At 39.1% G+C, this 19,596-nt stretch overlaps 1 protein-coding gene across 9 annotated transcripts in view; it reads left to right on the top strand.

The window, feature by feature from the left end:
• The window catches only part of COQ3 (coenzyme Q3, methyltransferase), a 57,368-nt gene that overhangs the window by 15,771 nt on the left and 22,001 nt on the right, over positions 1–19,596 (top strand). For 6 of the 9 annotated variants that reach the window (XR_007518879.1, XM_049897825.1, XM_049897850.1 and 3 more), the window contains 4 exons: positions 1,981–2,133; positions 9,271–9,370; positions 11,250–11,492; positions 15,438–15,597. Coding sequence is in view for 8 of the 9 variants with exons in the window: in XM_049897825.1 (XP_049753782.1) it covers positions 1,981–2,133; positions 9,271–9,370; positions 11,250–11,492; positions 15,438–15,597 (656 nt within the window). In the remaining variant the exon portion in view is untranslated. Of the gene's footprint in view, positions 1–736; positions 1,626–1,980; positions 2,134–9,270; positions 9,371–11,249; positions 11,493–15,437; positions 15,598–19,596 lie in introns of all 9 variants that reach the window. The other 3 variants (XM_049897886.1, XM_049897896.1, XM_049897878.1) reach the window with 3 other exon arrangements.

Below are 19,596 nucleotides of genomic sequence, written 5' to 3'. Positions count from 1 at the left end.
TGACTGTATTCCAGGAACTCGGCTAGTCACTAGGGATAAAATGGTGAGCGAGATAATCCCTCCTTGCTCTCATAGTGCTTATGGTCTACAGGGGAGGTAAACGTGGCCAAATGATCACACAGCCCCATGAAGAAGTACAAAGTAATGTACAAGTTAAAATACGGGAACATGATGCAGTTTTGTGCATTAAAGAAGACTTCTTAGATAACATTCCATTTAAGCTAAGATCTGAAGGATGAGAAAGAATTAATTAGATGTGTGTGGAGGGCAGCGTGAGAAAATGGAAAGAATGTTTTAGACAGAGGGATCAACATACACAAAGTGCCTCAGGAAGGAGCCAGTGTGACCAGTTCAAAGAACTGAAAGAAGGCTTGCATGGCTGGAGTGGGGGGATGAGGAGAGTAGTGGGAGATGAGTTTAGAGAGGGAAGAAATAAAGGACTAAATAATTCAGAGCTTTGTAGGCCATGCTGAGTATTTTGGTATTTTTCCTAAACCAAACCCATTGTGGTCGAGTCAAGTCCGACTCATAGCAACTCTATAGGACAGAATAGAACTGCTCCATAGAGTTTCCAAGGAGCAGCTGGTGGATTCAAACCGCTGACTTTTGGATAACAGCCATGGAACACCATAGCTCTTAACCACCGTGTCTCCAGGGCTCCGTTTTCCATAAGGGCACTGGGAAAACATGGAAACATTTTAAGCAGGAAAATAACATTATCAAATTATTTTTCCAGAATGATCACTCTGGATGCATCCTGGAGGACAGATTGGAGGGGGATGAGGTAGGAAGCAGCCAGTCTTCTAATTAGAAGACTAGCATAATAGCTCACACAAGAGATGATGGGAGCTTAGACAAGGGTGATAGCAGTAGAAGTAGAGAGAAGCTAGAGGCAACTGGGTTCAAATCCTGGTTCTACCGCTTACTGAATCTCTCTGTGCCTCCATTTTCTTATCTGTAAAATTGAGATGATAATAGTACCCATGTCATAGAGTTGTTGGGAGAAATAAATAATATGATGTATGCAAAGCTCTTAAATAGTACCTAGTGTTTAGTAAGTATTCAATAAATAGTAGCTGTTACTATTATTGAAGTGCTTAGGTGGTATAAATGGCTAAAGCACTTGGCTGCTAACTGAAAAGTTAGAGGTCAAGCTACCGAGAGGTGCTTGGGAAGAAAGGCCTGGTGATCTACTTCTGAAAAATCAGCCATTGAAAACCCTATTGAGTACAGTTCTTTTTTTCTCCCAAAATTTAATGTTTATTGATTTGTGTATCTAACATTTTTTTTTATTGTACTTTAGATGAAGGTTTACAGAGCAGATTAGTTTCTCATTAAACAGTTAATACACATATTGTTTTGTGACATTGGTTGCCAACCCCACGTATGACATGTCAACGCTCTCTGCTTTTCAGCCTTGGGCTCCCCATTACCAGCTTTCCTGTCCCCTCTTGCCTTCTTGTCCTTGTCCTGGGTCTGGTGTGCCTATTTAGTCTCATTCTGTTTTATGGGCCTGTCTAATCTTTGGATAAAGGGTGAATCTCAGGAGTAACTTCAGTACTGAGTTAAAAGAGTGTCCAGGGGCCTATGGAGTACAGTTCTACTTTGATATACATCCAGCCACCGTAAGTTGAAGTTGACTTGATGGCAATTAGTTTTTTTTTTTTTTCTAATTATTATTATTCCTACTAATACTACTACTACTATTATTATTATTATTAGATGTGACCCATAAGGCCAAGTTTTATAAAGTTCTGTTTAACTTGCTTTGAAAGCAAACTAATTTTTTTTCATCTGTGAATCTACAAATTATAAGCAATGTGATTACAATAAAACTTGATTTTAAAGCATCAAAACTGAGCAATATATACATTTAGAATTTAGTAAATTGTAAATAAGAATATCTTTCCAAATAGTGTATCTAATGTTTCATTTTTAAGAACAGTAGTATTTGCCTGGCTCTTCATTTTGACCCCTTAGGTACCCTGTGACAAGACTCTACAGTACTTCACAAACCACCGTAGACAGCAATGAAGTAAAAACCTTCCGGACCCTGGCTCACAGGTGGTGGGATGAGCAAGGAACATATGCACCTCTTCATTCTATGAATGACCTAAGAGTGCCATTTATTAGGTAACATTCTAGAAACTCTATGTCTTTTAAATACAACTTTTTTAAATAATTCATCTTCTTTTGAGTACATTTGTCTTTTAGTTGATACCTAGGTTCAAAATGCTGCATTTTAAGTTTACTTTGGAAATGCTCTTCAGTGTCCATTGTTTCAAACTATTAATTTTTTTTAAATGTCTCCCAATTTCTAGGCTGCTTTCATAAATTAACTTGAAGTAGTTTTTATATTAGGAGGATAATTAGAATTAAATCTTTGTGAAAGGAAACTAGGATCTTGTGGCATCAAAGTCATTTTATAGCAAAGGATCTGCAGTGGCCTTTTTTTTTTTTATTGTGCTGTAAGTGAAAGTTTACAAATCAAGTCAGTCTCTCACACGAAAACTTACATACACCTTGCTACACACCCCCAATTACTCTCCCCATAATGAGACAGCCTGCTCTCTCCCTCCACTCTCTCTTTTCGTGTCCATTTTGCCACCTTCTAACCCCCTCCACCTGCTCATCTCCCCTCCAGGCTGGAGATGCCAACATAGTCTCATGTATCCACCTGATCCAAGAAGCTCACTCCTTACCAGCATTCCTCTCCAACCCATTGTCCAGTCCAATCCATGCCTGAAGAGTTGGCTTCGGGAATGGTTCCTGTCCTGGGCCAACAGAAGGTCTAGGGGCCAAGACCACTGGGGTCCTTCTAGTCTCAGTCAGACCATGAAGTCTGGTCTTATGAGAATTTGGGGTCTGCATCCCACTGCTCTCCTGCTCCCTCGGGTTCTCTGTTGTGTTCCCTGTCAGGGCACTCATCAGTTGTATCTGGGTACCATCTAGTTCTTCTGGTCTCAGGATGATGTAGTCTCTGGTTCATGTGACCCTTTCTGTCTCTTGGGCTCGTAATCGCCTTGTGTCCTTGGCGTTCTTCATTTTCCTTTGATCCAGGTGGGCTGAGACCAATTGATGCATCTTAGATGGCTCTTGCTAGCGTTTAAGACCCCAGACGCCACTCTTCAAAGTGGGATGCAGAATGTTTTCTTAATAGATTTTATTATGCCAAATGACTTAGATGTCCCCTGAAACTGTGGTCCCCAGACCCCTGCCCCTGCTACGCTGACCTTCAAAGCATTCAGTTTATTCAGGAAGCTTCTTTGCTTTTGGTTTAGTCTAATTGTGCTGACCTCCCTGTACTGTGTGCTGTCTTTCCCTTCACCTAAAGTAGTTCTTATCTACTATCTAGTGAATGTCCCTCTCCCACCCTCCCTCCCTCCCCCCTCTCATAACCACGAAAGAATGTTTTCTTCTCAGTTTAAACTATTTCTCAATTTCTTATAATAGTGGTCTTTACAATATTTGTCCTTTTGCAACTGACTAATTTCATTCAGTATAATGCCTTCCGACTCCAGGGCACTGGTTTTACTGGGTTTTTATAATGCCTTCCAGGTTCCTCCATGTTATGATATGTTTCACAGATTCCTCACTATACTTTATCAATGCGTAGTATTCCATTGTGTGAATATACCATAATTTATTTATCCATTCATCTGTTGATGGGCACCTTGGTTCCTTCCATCTTTTTGCTATTGTAAACAGTGCTGCAGTAAACATGGGTGTGCATATATCTGTTCATGTAAAGGCTCTTATTTCTCTAGGATATATTCCAAGGTGTGGGATTGCTGAATCATATGGTAGTTCTATTTCTGGCTTTTTAAGGAAGCACCAAATCGATTTCCAAAGTGGTTGTACCATTTTACATTCCCTCCAGCAGTATATAAGTGTTCCAATCTCTCCACAGCCTCTCCAACGTTTATTATTTAGAGAATGTTCCATGTGCACTAGAAAAGAAAGTATACTTGGTTGCTGTTGGGTGGAGTATCCTGTATATGTCTACGAGGTCAAGTTGGTTGATTGTGGCATTTAGATCTTCTGCGTCTTTATTGAGCTTCTTTCTGGATGTCCTGTCCTCCACTGAAAGTGGTGTGTTGAAGTCTCCTACTATTATTGTGGAGCTGTCTATCTCACTTTTCAATGCTGATAGAGTTTGTTTTATGTATCTTGCAGCCCTGTCATTGGGTGCATAAATATTTATTATGGTTATATCTTCTTGGTGTATTGTCCCTTTAATCATTATATAGTGTCCTTCCTTATCCTTTATGATGGATTTAGTTTTGAAGTCTATTTTATCAGAAATTAATATTGCCACTCCTGCTCTTTTTTGGTTGTTGTTTGCTTGATATATTTTTTTCCATCCTTTGAGTTTTAGTTTGTTTGTGTCTCTAAGTCTAAGGTGTGTCTCTTGTAGGCAGCATATAGATAGATTTTGTTTTTTAATGCATTCTGCCACTCTCTGTCTCTTTACTGGTGCGTTTAGTCCATTTACATTCAGGGTAGTTATGGATAGGCATGAATTTAGTGCTGTCATTTTGATGTCTTTTTTGTGTGTATTGACAGTTCCTTTTATGTGCTGAGTAGATTTTCTTCATATATTGTCTTTTCCTCATATTTGTTGTTGTTGATTTTGTTTCTGCTGAGTCTCTTTTTTTCCCTTGTATTTTCTTTTGATGAGTAGGATAGTTTGTCTCCTTTGTGGTTACCTTATTATTTACGCCTATTTTTCTAAATTTAAAACTAACTTTTATTTCTTTGTATCGCCATGTCTTCCTCTCCATATGGAAGGTGTATGATTACATTTCTTAGTCCCTCTTTATTATTTTAATGTTGTCCTCTTATATAATAACATCACTGTTAGCTTGTTTTGGGCCTTTTTTTTTTTTAATAATCTTGCTTTGTTTTTTTTGGATTTCCCTGTCTGGTTGACTTCTGATTGCTCTGCCCAGTGTTCTAGTCTTGTGTTGATACCTGATACTATGGATTTTCTAACCAAAGAACTCCCTTTAGTATTTTCTGTAGTTTTGGTTTGTTTTTTACGAATTCCTGAAACTTGTGTTTATCTGGAAATGTCTTAATTTCACCTTCATATTTAAGAGACAGTATCAATAAAAAAAAAAAAAAAAATTTTTTTTTATTGATGGATATATGATTCTTGGCAGACAGTTTTTTTCCTTCAATTTTTTAAATATGTCATCCCATTGCCTTTTTGCCTGCGTGGTTTCTGCCGAGTAGTCCAAGCTCATTCTTACTGGCTCTCCTTTGTAGGTGACTTTTCGTTTATGCCTCGCTGCTCTTATAATTCTCTCTTTATCTTTGGTTTTGGCAAGTTTGAATATAATATGTCTTGGTGACTTTCTTTTCACACCTACGTTATGTGGAGTTCGATGAGATAGATATCTTCTTATCTTTCACAATATCAGGAAAGTTTTCTGCCAATAAATCTTCAACAATTTTCTCTGTATTTTCTGTTATCCCTCCCTGTTGTGGTACTCCAATCACTCGTAGGTTATTTCTCTTGATAGAGTCCCACATGATGCTTAAGGTTTCTTCATTTTTTTAATTCTTTTATCTGATTTTTCTTCACATATATTAGTGCCAAGTGGTTTATCTTCAAGTTCAGAAATTCTCGCTTCTACTTGCTCAGTTCTGTTCCTCTGACTTTCTGTTGAGTTGTCTAATTCTGTAATTTTATTTAATCTTCTGAATTTCTGATTGCTGTCTGTCTATGGATTTTTCCAGCTTATTAAACTTTTCATTATGTTCCTGAATAATCTTTCTAATTTCAATTGCTTTATCTGTGTTTTCCTTGGATTGTTGTGCGTATTGCCTCATTTCTTTCCTGATGTCTTGAAGGGTTCTGTATATTTAAATTTTTGTATTTTGCATCTGGTAATTCCAGGAATGCCCTTTCATCTAGAAGATCCCTGGATTCTTTGTTTTGAGAGCCTGTTGAGGTGATCATGGTCTGTCTCTTTATGTGACTTGATATTGACTGTTGTCTCCAAGCCACCTGTAAGTTATTGTATTAATTTATGCTTGCTTACTGTGTTGTAGCTGCTTGCTTTGTTTTGTTTTGGTATACCCCTATGGGTTGCTTGAGTGAGCTAGCTTGATTATTTTCGCCTTTGGAGCTCTGGTGTCCTGTTCCTAGCTGGCTAGAGCTGTTACCAGGTATATCAGTCTAGGAGTCCATTCAGTTTTCTTGTATGAATTCAGCTCAGGTTTCCAGGTAGCTGATCAAGTGTGTGGTACAGGCTCTGTCCTACAGTCTTAGAGGGGCAGGGGGATTGGTGCATATACTGGTATCTGATTGCAGCAGGGGGTCACACTCTGAACAAGGCAGGGGGCTGAGAACCGACCCCCAAGTGTCTCTGAGGAAAACGCGCCCCTGTTCTCCAGAGCGTGCAGGTGGGTGGATTCTGCAGACGGATCATGGGCACCTAAAGTTTTTGGTTGTAAGGACTGGGAGGTACCAGTTATTCCTGGACCCCTGTCACGGGTGGCTAGGTGACCTGGGTGGAGCTACCAGTCCTTAGGTCCCTAATGTGGGTAGGTGAGGACCTTGTTTAATAGGTAAAGCAATGCCAAACGTCAAACACCCACCTGTCCACTGCGCAGCTGAAATGGTTGGAGTCTGCCAACAAGGGCCTATTCTCCCGAAATAGGCCCACACAGGTCCATGCAGAAGGGAAAGGCGTCAAGGTCCACAGACAGTTTATGCTTGGACAGGAGCTGCTTCTGTCCTGAGCTCCCCCGGTTAATGGAGCTAGCAAATTATCTTTTACCCCCAATTATAAATTTTTTCCTTCCCCAAGGCCGGGAGGATGGCTGTAGGTGCTGAACAGGACCTATCTCAGGCCCAGGGATTCAGCCACTGAAGCCGGCTTGGGGGTGGGGGACGCGGTAAAATGTACGCAAGTACTTAGCTTTTGTCAGGAGTGCCGTTATTCTCCAGTTGTGGAGGTGTGAGTAGGCTGTGAGGCTCCCTGCTTCTCCCTGAGGAAACTGCAGCCGAACGCTAGTATCAGTCCGCCGCCGCTGCCACCGCTTTGGAAATGGTGCCTGAGGGCTCCCCCGCGATTCAGGTCCGGTAACTCCTCTCCACTTCTGAACGGTCTCTTCCTCCCCCTGCCCCTCAGTTCATTGTCTAAGCTTGTCTTTGATGCTCAGGGTTCCCAGCTTGTCACAGATATACTCATTTCACTTGTTTTTTCAGGTCTTTGTTGTAAAGAGGGTTCGTGGGAAGTGTCTGTCTATTCCTCCATCTTGGCTCCACCTCCTCTGCGGTGGCCTTTTTGACCATTGGTAGTTCTGGTAAAGGGAATACTGCTGAGATAGTTCCATCCAACAAATATATATTGAGAACTTACCTTGTGCAGAACTTAGGGGTGACTCTGTAAAAGCTACTAAGATGAACGAAACATAGTTCATGTGCTTCAGGAATTTACAGTTTGCTGTGGGAGATAGAGACAAGGGCTCATCAGGGCTTGAATTTTTAAGAAATTCTTCATTTGTTCATCAGATGCTTTTGAGCAGCCATTATGGGCAAACCACTGTAATAGACACTGAGAATATCAGGCATAGGCTCTGCCCTCAAGGAACTTTCTGATTGATTTTTGCTGGTACATCCAGAATCAGTGTGCCAAGAAGAGAAAATTGGCACCCTTTTTCTTTCCACTGAATTAGTGAATCACTGAAACACTAAGGCAGAGAAAAGCAGGCAATGTTATTCTGTTAGGCTAGATCAGTGGCTTTCAGAGTATGGGCCCTGAGTCAGCAACATCAGTACCCCTGGAAACTCATTAGAAATGCAGATTGGCAGGTCTTACCCTAGACCTACTGAGTCAGAATCTAAAGGTCAGCAATTTGTGTTTTGACAAACCTTCCAGGTGATTCTGATGCAAACTCAAGTTTGAGAACTACATACTCTCTTCTAACACCTTTATGTAGACATCACACTAAAACAGATCACCCAGAGCATTACAAGCTATGGTTAGAAGTTGATATTTAATCTGAGTATAATTGGAAGGCATTGAAGGGAAGTAATATAATCTAAATTATGCTATAAAAGAGTTATTTGGGCTGCTGTGCGAAGAATGGATCAGACTTCAATAGCGATAAAAAATATTCTTGTTATATATAGTACCAATTTTAATATAAGTATAATTTAAATACAAATATAGTCCCAATTTAAAAGGTTAATTTACAATACCATTAGTTATATATCTACCTGTGCGAGCATGAGGAATCTTTGGGTGGCACAAATGGTTAAGTGCTAGGCTACTAACCAAAATGTTGGTGGTTTGAATCCACCCAGAGGTGCCTCAGAAGAAAGGCCTGGTGTTGTACTTCTGAAAGATCACAGCTATTGAAAACTCTATGGGGTACAGTTCTATTCTAAAATACTTGTGGTCGCCATAAGTGGGAATAGACCTGACCGGCGTCTGGTTTTGGTTTATGTGAATGTGTGTGTGCAGGTGCACATGTTCATGTGCAGTAAAGTATTACTATGATTGTCTTAGAATTACGTTTACTTGATATGAATCCCTGTTTACGTGATCACATGTGAAAATACCTCTAATTTAGAAGATTAAAAGAGACTCAGTTTAGAAGGGAATATAGAGAAATCCTGAAAAACATAGGTCTCCTATCTACTTCTTCTAAACTCTATAAAGTAACCCATTTACTGCTGACATCAAAGGGGTCTATCAAGTGCTGACAACATAGTTAATAGATGTCTCAGGTGCCATGGTCTCTCAAGCAAATAAAATTCTTGTCGTCGTGTGCTATGGAGTTGATTTCGACTCACAGCGACCCTATATGACAGAGTAGAACTGCTCCATGGAGTTTCCTAGGCTATAATCTTTACGGGAGCAGGTTGCAAGATCTTTTCTCCTTCTGAGCCACTGGTAAGTTCAAAGTGTGACCTGCAGTTAGCCCCTGAGCATTTAACCATTGTGCCACCAGGGCTCCTTGCAAATAAAATTGTTAATCTAAACTAGGTTCCTTTATATTATTACTAAAATAATAAATCATAGTTACTACTAGATTATTTCAATTTTACTTTAAACCTCTTTTGATTACTGAAAATATTTCATAAATTAAATATGAGTCATTTAATGTGGAAAATGAAAAAAATTTTTTTATCCAAAAATATCAACTCATTTCAAATGGATGCTTTAATTTCCTTGAAATTATGCACTTTTAAGACTTTTCATTTATAAAATTAATCCTTTGTCTTTGTGTGTTTTGAATTTTTTAAAGAGACAATCTTTTGAAAACGGTTACTGATCACCAGCCAGGAAAACCTTTGTCTGGAATGAAGATTCTCGATGTTGGCTGTGGTGGTGGATTGTTAACTGAAGTAAGAAACTGATATAGCTTTTTCCCATTTTTAACTGGGGAAGAAAAATTTGACAGGGAGTGGGTTTATGCCTCATTGATCTTTTTAACAAACAATATTGTTCACAAAAAAAAATAAGTGTGTATATTTTATTTGTTCACAAAAGTAATACATGTTTTTAATTATTATTTTTAAATCTAGGAATTCTGAAAAATATAGTGATGAGTTTCCTTTTTTTTAAACAAAAATGTAACATAGGTCATTCGAATAACAAAGCTCAGATAACAGGTTTTAGCAATTCTATAATCTCTTCTCTCCCAAGAGATTAGGCAGTTTCCCGTGGTTTAAATGCAGTGATAAGTCTTCCTTTTGTACTTGCTTCAGTGACAAAACCTAATGGAGTTTTGCCTGCTTAGGGGGCTCTTCCCTTCTTAGGTGCTTTTGAGTATTTGGAAGAGTAGTCATTTTTCCTGTGGAGAATATTGCTCAGTGTATAGTAAATTTATGCCCTGTGATTCTATTTTGCATTTTTTTCTCTCAACACAATGACTTTCATTTTAATACTGCATCATAACCTAATCTTTGTAAGATATTTTAAGGAACAAGGTGGGATGCAAATGCCAGTTATGATTCATTGGAATATGGTATTGTCAAGGCCCACAGTTCAGCCTAGTTGACCGTGAGGCTAACGAAGGCCTTTGACCCCCAGCTGAGTTCTTACGTGCACAGCCGCACGTTCCTCAACTGGCAGTGGACTATTGCAAATTTCAGGAAAGTTAAAATATGTAAAAATACATCCCTTAGAATTAAGAATATGTAGTGTATCATTTCTAAAAATGACCACACCTGCCGGACTGAGAATGACTAGAGGAACCCCCGAGACTATTGCCCTAAGATACCTTTTGAACTTGGAATTGAAGCTATTTCCGCAGGTCACTTCTCAGCCAAACAATAGATTAGCTTATAAAATAAACAGTATCACCCGCAAGTAACGTGTTCCCTTAAACAATTAACTATGTGAGACCAAACAGTCAACATTTACCCAGAAGCAAAGATGAGAAGGCAAGGAGGGGAGGGGAAGCTAAATCAATGGAAACAGAACAAGTAGAATGGAAATAATGAGAATGCTGACACATTGTAAAAATTGTAACCAATGGCAGAAAACAATTTGTACAATAATTGTTAAAAGGGAACCTAATTTTCTGTGTGAACTTTCACCTAAAACACAATATTATTTTACAAAAGATAAAAAAAAATGTGGTATATCAAATTGTAAATGAGCAAGATTATCTTATGCATATTCGGCAGTCTGCTCAATTTGTTGTTGCAGATTTTACGGCTCTAACGTTAAAAATAATAATATGTACATGTAGCGTATTGACTAACACAGTATAACAATTAGGCAAGTTTTGATCAAAAATAAAACTATTTTTAAAAACTTGAGTATGTCATGGGTAGTGATTAAATATAAAAGTTGAAAAAATTGACTAAGTCATTTCTAGTCAGTCACAGAAGATCTATTAAGAAAAACTGTTCTTTAGAAAATTTGAAGATCTCAGAAATTGCTGTTTTTATAATAGCATATTGCATTTATTACACTTTAAATACGTTAAAACTTTACTGTGTGCATGTAAATATATCTAGAGAAAATACAGACTATTTTGATTTGTTGTTCTCAATTGGCTCTTGATTTTTTTTTTGTTTGTTTTGATTGTTGTTCTCACTTTTGAACTTTTTATGATGGAAAATCTCAAACATATGCAAACTAGAGAAAATGATGTAATGAGCCCCCACGTACCCATAAACCACCTCATGACTGATCTTGTTTAATTTTTGATAAAATTTTATTGCTAACGCGTTCTGTTTTCTTCCTGTGGGTAACAGTTTTTTATGCCATTAGCCTCTAGGTCGGCTCGGGGCTTCAGTTATTGGAATCGATCCTGTGGATGAGAACATTAAAACAGCACAACATCATAAATCATTTGATCCAGTCCTGGCTAAGAGGATAGAGTACAGAGCATGTTCTCTGGAAGAGATTGTGGAAGAAACCATAGAAACATTTGATGCCATCGTAGCTTCTGAGGTTGTAGAACATGTGCTTGATCTAGAAACATTTATACAGTGCTGCTGTCGAGTGTTACAAGTAAGACTTACAGAGTTTACTTATTTGTTTGTTTTTGTTTTGCATATGTGCATATGTCCATAGCAATAAATTGTCCCATAATACCTTAGCAGACCAGTGGGCAAGGTTTAGGGAAGGAGGAACTGGGAAGCCAGTATTAAGAGACAGCATCTCTGCTGGAGAGTCCTTGCCCCCAGGCTTCATATTTCAAGTTGGCCGTCAATACTGGGTTTTTCCAGTATTCTTTGGTATCTTTTTTTTTTTTTTTATTGTTCTTTAAGGGAAAGTTTACAAATCAAGTCAGTCTCTCATACAAAAATTTATATATACCTTGCTATATACTCCTAGTTGCTCTCTCTCTAATAAGACAGCACACTCCTTCCCTCCACTCTCTATTTTTGTGTCCATTCGGCCAGCTTCTGACCCCGTCTACCCTCTCATCTCCCCTTCAGACAGGAGCTGCCCACATAGACTCATGTGTCTACTTGATCCAAGAAGCTCACTCCTCACCAGTATCATTTTCTATCGCATACTCCAGTCCAATCCCTGTCTGAAGAGTTGGCTTTGGGAATGGTTCCTGTCTTGGGCTAACAGAAGGTCTGGGGACCGTGACCTCTAGGGTCCTTTTAATCTCAGTAGGACCATTAAGTCTGGTCTTGTTATGAGAATTTGAGGTCTGCATCCCACTGCTCTCCTGCTCCCTCAGGGGTTCTCTGTTGTGTCCCCTGTCAGGGCAGCCATCAGTTATAGCTAGGCACCATCTAGTTCTTCTGGTCTCAGGCTGATGTAGTCTCTGGTTTATGTGGCCCTTTCTGTCTCTTGGGCTTCTGTTGGTATCTTGATTCCCAGGGACATTGTAAAGTGTTGGTGCTAAAAAATTGGAAAACTATAAATTTAGAGCAGTATTTTTCCATTCTGGATTAAACAGCTAATAGACATTGAATGGAAATTACCAAAAAATTGATTTGGATTAAAAACTCACTGCCATTGAGTTGATTCTGACTCATACCAACCTATAATGTTTGCAAGGCTGTAAATCTTTATGGAAGCAGACTGCCATATCTTTCTCCCTCGGAGCTGCAGTTGGTTCAAACCTTATGGCTAGCAGCGAAGCGCTTTAACCACTGTGCCATAAATTTACTTAACAAATTTAAGTAAATTTATCCTAAATTTACTTAACAAATAGTATTTGTTAAATAACTATGCATGTGATATATGTGTAACAGTTTTCAGCTTATAAGAGAGTACTTCACACATATGATCTCATTTAATTTTACTTACAAACAGGTAAGGAAGGTAAGTCAGGCACTGTTATCACCTCCTTTGCCAATGAGGACTCAGGATTTGAGAGATGTCATCATAGATCGCTGGGCCAGTAAATGGGACTTAAGGCTAGATCATTTGATGCCAGGTGTGGTTCTTCCCATTACATTTTTATGCCTATATAATTTGCAGACTTCAGCCTCTGAGTGTGGTTCCAAATTTCTTTAACTCTTTGTTTTTAAACAATTTTAGATATATAGAAGAGTTGCAAAGATAATAGAGTTTTCCCACATACCCTTCACCCTGTTTCCCCTTATGTTAACATCTCACATAACCAGAGCAGGGACTAGGGTGAGACAAGCTAGGTGCCTAGGGCAGAAAATTTAAGGAGGCAGTCCCTGTAGGGTCCTGATCCTGCACTTGCACAGCACTGAGTGAGTACCTCCTTAAATTTTGTCCATTAGACAACTCACTTGCCTCACCCTAGTACCAGACTTGTGTATAACCGTGGTACATTTCTCAAAAGTGAGAAATTAACCCATCGGGAGCAGGGGAGAATGAAGAAAACTAAAGACACAAGGGAAAAATTAGCCCAAAGGACTGATGGACCACAACTACCACAGCCTCCACCAGACTGAGTCCAGTACAACTGGATGGTGCCTAGCTGCCACCACCAACTGCTCTGACAGGGATCACAATAGAAGGTCCCGGACAGAGCTGGAGAAAAATGTAGAACAAAATTCTAACTCACAAAAAAAGACCAGAGTTACCAGCCCGACTGGGACTGAAGAAACCCTGAGAGTATGGCACCCGGATACCCTTTTAGCTCAGTAATGAAGTACTCCTGGGTTTTACCCTTAAGTCAAAGATTAAACAGCCCCCCACTGCCCCCCCCGCAAAAAAAAGAGACTAAAGGGGCACACCAGCCCAGGGGCAAGGACTAGAAGGCAGGAGGGGATAGGAAAGCTGGTAATAGGGAGCCCAAGGTCGAGAAGGGAGAGTGTTGACATGTCATGGTTTTGGTAACCAGTGTCACAAAACAATACGTGTAATAACTGTTTAATGAGAAGCTAGTTTGTTCTGAAACCTTCATCTAAAGTACAGTAATAAATGTGTGTGTGTTTATATAAAGTAGAACAAAAAACTAAGAAATTAATGTTGGCTAGATACCATTCATTTCACTACAGACCTTACCAAATTTTGTCATTTTTTCGCTGAAGTCCTTTATCTGTTGTAGGATCCAATCCAGGATTCCACTTTGCATTTAGTTGCAATGTCTCCTCCAATCTGTGACAGTTTCTTGGTGTTACCTCTGAAATGGAATTTTATTCGGTTTAGTTTCTATTATCCAAGCACAACTACTTAATTATTAATTTTTGTGATGTGTGTCAGAGTCATTATGTATGAATGAACGTTCTTTCATACGTATGAGAAATGCTGGCATTGTAGGCTTTAAAGCCAATTTTTGTTTTAATGTGAATACCATTTTTTTTTTAATGACCATTGCTTGTCACCACTTCCTTTGAATAAGATTTTGTAGAACACAGATTGGGGCCCTGGTGGCCCTGGAGGCACAATGGTTAAGCATTTAGCAAAAAGTTGGCAGTTTGAATCCACCAGCCACTCCTTGGAAACTGTATGGGGCAGTCCTACTCTGTCTTATAGGGTCTCTATGACCGTTGCTTGCCACCATTTCCTTAGAATAAGATTTTGTAGAACAGAGATTAGTTACTTTTAAGTGATTTTTAGTAAGATATTTTAGAATATTAGTGTTTTAGAGAGAAAATTCACAATATGTAATGATGTAATGTGTGGTATTTCACTTTTTACTTAGGGGCACATTCTAATACTTCAAGCCTTCCTCCTGTGTTTTTTATTTTTGGTTTAGGTGGTATTTGAGATATATTATCTCCTTCTCTCTTCCTTTCTCTCCATTCTCTCCAGTACCACCCATCAGTGCCACACATATCTTGTCTATAGTAATATGAATGTTTTCATGGGAATCTTTGACATATTATCCCCATTGGGGTAATAGAATGTGTAGAAGAGGGAGGAGGTGTTAATGTCGTTGCTGTTGGTGGGAGTAAATATATGCAACTCTGTAAGTATAGTAATTTAAAAATTGCAAACTAAACAGTCCCATAAATGCTTATCTTGATCTCTTCATATAATTTATACAAATGAAATAAAAAAAAAAACTTACAAAACTTAATCATTACTGTTTTTTGGGGGGGAGCACTTACTGGAACTGCTCCCTGGCACAGGCTCTGTGGCTCTATGCTATCCCAAACAAGTTAGGCAGACTCGGCACTCCCCTGAGGTCTGTACACTCAAGAGGAAACAGTGTTGACATATGGGAAAACGTAAATGTGCACATGTAACAAGGAAAAGGAGCCTGACCTCTTTCTATATTTTTATTATAAAGTATTTGAGTTTATTATGAAGAACTTGAAAAGAGAATGTATGTAATATACGTAAACCACAGTAATGTATGAGTTTAAGAGTTGTATGAACTGTTACAGTGAATGCATCTGTAGAAGACTGCCTTTAATAATGAATTTTCCAAGATAAAAAAACACTTTTTTGTTAAATTACATTTGATCATACTTTGCACTAAGAAAGGCCGGGAAAGAGGAAGCCAAGCCTTTATCTAACTGATACTCCTGACCTTTTAAATTTTACTTTGATGTGTATTTTTTTTAGCCTGGTGGTTCTTTATTCATTACTACAATCAACAAAACACAGCTGTCCTATGCCTTGGGAATTGTTTTTGCAGAGCAAATTGCAGGTCTTGTACCAAAAGGTACTCATACATGGGAGAAGTTTGTTTCACCTGAAAAGCTAGAGAGCATTCTGGAATCAAGTAAGTATGAAAAAGAATTTTTTCAGTTTACAAGGCCTAACTGAACTTTTATGCATCTGTTGTGGATTGAATTGTGTCCCACAAAAATGTGTGTCAACTTGACTAGGCCATGATTCCCAGTATCCTGTGGTTGTCCCCCACTTTGTGATCTGATGTGATTATCCTGTGTGTTGTAAATCCTAAACTTTATGATGTAAATGAGGCAGGATTAGAGGCAGTTGTGTTAATGAGGCAGTACATAGTCTACAGGATTAGGTTGTATCTTGAAATATAAAAGAGAGAAGCAATCAGAGAGGAAAGGGACCTCATTACCACCAAGAAAGAAGAGCCAGGAGCAGATTGGATCCTTTGGACCCAGGGTCTCTGAGCTGAGAAGCTCCTAGACCCCGGGGAAGAATGATGCCAAGACACGTGAAGATTTCTGAGGAATGCTGGGCTCACAGATGTTGAAAGGAGACAGGGACCTTCCCCCAGAGCAGTCAGAGAGAGAAAGCCTTCCCCCAGGGCTGGGACTCTGAATTTGGACTTCGAGGCTCCTAAACTGTGAGAGAATAAATTTCTGTTTGTTAAAGCCATCCACTTGTGATATTTCTGTTATAGCAGCACTAGATAACTAAAACGGCATCTATAATTTTTAATCACACAACCTAGCACGTAACTGAATAGACCCATTATTTTTTGGATATTGGTTTCATCTCATCAAATAGGTCATAAACTCCCTGAAGTCATGATTAAATATTAGATACCACCTCTCTCTCACCTGTTGCACCTGTGGCCAGGCAAATAGTAGATATCAGTGAATACCTTTTGGCTGTTTATTCTTCACTTGCTTAAGGATGAGATACAAATGTCTGTTACTTATACATCCTCAGTTTGCCCTAGTGAGGCTGCTTGTATCAGCTTATCTTTATGCATTATTTTTCCTGATTTCTCCACACTCAGATATATTTTGAATTTATCACTTTTTAAAAATAATATATTACTGTGTTTTCGATGAAAGTTTACATAGCAAATTAGGTTCCCATTTGACAATTTCTATACAAATCATTCACTGACATTAGTTACATTTTTCACGATGCGTCAACATTCTCTTTAATTGCATCCTGGTTGTTCCATTTCCAGTAGTCTGCTTTCCCAGCCCCCTTATCTTCTCTTCTCATCTTTGCTTTAGAGTAATGGTTGATCGTTTTAGTCTTGTATAGATGGTTTTTTAATGGATCACTGTACTCGTGGGTTATAGTCTTTATTTTGTGTGCCAGTCTGTCATTTCGCTAAAAGGTGACCTCAGGGGATAGTTTCAGTTCAAGGTTTAAAGAGTAGCTCAAGGGGATAGTCTCAGAGAGTTGTCTCATCTCAGCTGGTACAGTAAGTCTGGGCTTTTTAGGGATTTCAGTTCTGTTCCATGTTTTTCTCCTGTTCTGTCAGGATCCATTTATTGTGGTCCTGATCAGAATGGTCAGTAGTGTTAGCCAGGCACCGTCTAGTTCTTCTGGTCTCAGGGTAGATGAGGCTGTAGCTCATTTGGGCTATTTTCTTCTCTAAGACTAGTTTCTTCTCTAAGACTTTGGCTTCCCTCTTTCTCTTTTGCTTCTGACAAGTAGAGATCAATAGTTGTATCTTAGATGGCTGCTGGTAAGCTTTTAAGACCCTAGATGCTACTCACCTCACTAGGATGAAGACTTGAACTCTATGAACTAAATTATGCCAGTTGACTGAGTTGTCTCATGAGACTAAGGTCCTAAGCCTTCAAACCTAGGAAACCATCTCACAAGCTGTTTGGTTATGTATGAGAAGCATCTGTAACTGTGTCCTCTGTGAATATATGTAAGTAAACACATATCTGTATGTACACATACATATAGATATTTCTATTTATACACACATATGTACGCACCTGTACCTACCAATACATATATATACCTGTACACATACGTATGTGACCATACACTAATTTTTTGTTATTCTTGGTGGTGTTGACAAATTGTATGTGTTGTATTCTTTAGCACAGATATCCTTTTCTCTTCTGCACTTCTTAGTGGCATTGTTTACTTTGGTCAAACTGTGCTCATTACACCCACATTTGGTGCTACTTTTCCCATCACCAAAAATAGCAAGTATCTATGCTCTAAAGAGTGATTCCTCGCCCCCACACCTATACCTGGTAGCCACCAATGGACATCGGTCTGTGTATATATATCTATTCTTGTCTTCTTATGGAAGAGTTGTTGCAGTTAGGTGCCATCAAGACGCTTCCGACTCATAGCGACCCTGTGTACAACAGAATGAAACACTGCCTGGTGTTGCTCCATCCTCACAATCGTTGCTATGCTTGAGCCCATCATTGCAGCCGCTGTGTCAATCTTCCTCTTTTTCGCTGACCCTCTACTTTACAAAGCTTGATGTCCTTCTCCAGGCACTGATCCCTCCTGATAATATGTCCAAAGCGTGTGAGATGTTGTCCTTCCATCCTTGCTTCTAAGGAGGATTCTGGTTGCACTCCTTCAAAAACAGATTTGTTCCGTCTTTTGGCAGTCCATGGTATATTCAGTACTTTTCACCAACACCACAGTTCAAAGGTGTCAATTCTTCTTTGGTCTTCCTTATTCATTGTCCAGCTTTTGCAAGCATATGAGGTGATTGAAAACACCATGGCTTGGGTCAGGCGCACCTTAGTCCTTAAGGTGACATCTTTGCTTTTTTAACACTGTAGAGAAGTCTTTTGCAGCAGATTTGCCCAATGCAGTGGATCTTTTGATTTCTTGACTGCTGCTTCCATGGGTGTTGATTGTTGGATTCAAGTAAAATGAAATCCTTGACAACTCTAATCTTTTCTCCATTAATCATGGTATTGCTTATTGGTCCAGTTGTGAGGACTTCCGTTTTTTTTTATGTTGAGGTCGGAAGGCTGTGGTCTTTGATCTTCATCAGCAAGTGCCTAAAGTCCTTTTCACTGTCAACAACCAAGGTTGCGTCATCTGCGTAACACAGGCTGTTAATGAGTCTTTCTCCAATCCTGATGCCCCATTCTTCTTCATAGAGTCCAGCTTCTCAGATTATTTGCTTAACACACAGATTGAATAAGTATGGTGAAAGGATACAGCCCTGAGACACACTTTTCCTGACTTTAAACCACACAGTATCCCCTTGTTCTGTTCAAACAACTGCCTCTTGATCTATGTACAGGTTCCTTATGAGCACAATAAAGTGTTCGGGGATTCCCATTCTTCGCAATGTTATCCATAATTTGATATGATTCATACAGTCAAATGCCTTTGCATAGTAAATAAAACATAGGTAAACATCTTTCTGGTGTTCTCTGCTTTCAGCCAGGACCCATCTTACATCAGCAAGGATATTCCTGGCTCCACATCCTCTTCTGAATCTGGCTTGAGTTTTTGGCAGCTCCCTGTCAATGTACCCCTGCAGCTGCTTTTGAATGATCTTCAGCAAAATTTTACTTCGGGGTGATATTAATGATATTGTTCGATAATTTCCACATTCAGTTGGATCACTTTTCTTTGGAATAGGTGTAAATATGGATCTCTTCTAGTTGGTTGGTGAGGTAGCCGTCTTCTAAATTTCTTGGCATAGATAAGTAAGCACTTCCAGTGCTGCATCCGTTTGTTGAAACATCTTAATTGGTATTTCATCAATTCCTGGAGTCTTCTTTTTTGCCAGTGCCTTCAGTGCAGCTCGGACCTCTTCCTTCAGTACCATCTGCTCCTGATTGTATTCTGCCTCCTGAAATGATTGAACGTTGACCAATTCTTTTTAGTACAATGACTGTGAATTCCTTCTGTCTTCTTTTGATGCTTCCTGTGTCATTCAATATTTTCCCTGTAGAATCCCTCAGTATTGCAACTTGAGGCTTGAATTTTTTCTTCAGTTCTTTTAGCTTGAGAAATGTCAAGCCTGTTCTTCACTTTTGGTTTTCTGACTCATGGTCTTTGCACATGTAATTATAATACTTTGTCTTCTTGAGCTGCCCTTCGAAATCTT

This window comes from Elephas maximus, chromosome 1 (assembly GCF_024166365.1).
Source record: "Elephas maximus indicus isolate mEleMax1 chromosome 1, mEleMax1 primary haplotype, whole genome shotgun sequence".
NCBI classification, from domain to species: domain Eukaryota; kingdom Metazoa; phylum Chordata; class Mammalia; order Proboscidea; family Elephantidae; genus Elephas; species Elephas maximus.
This window is presented reverse-complemented; position numbering and strand designations above follow the sequence as displayed.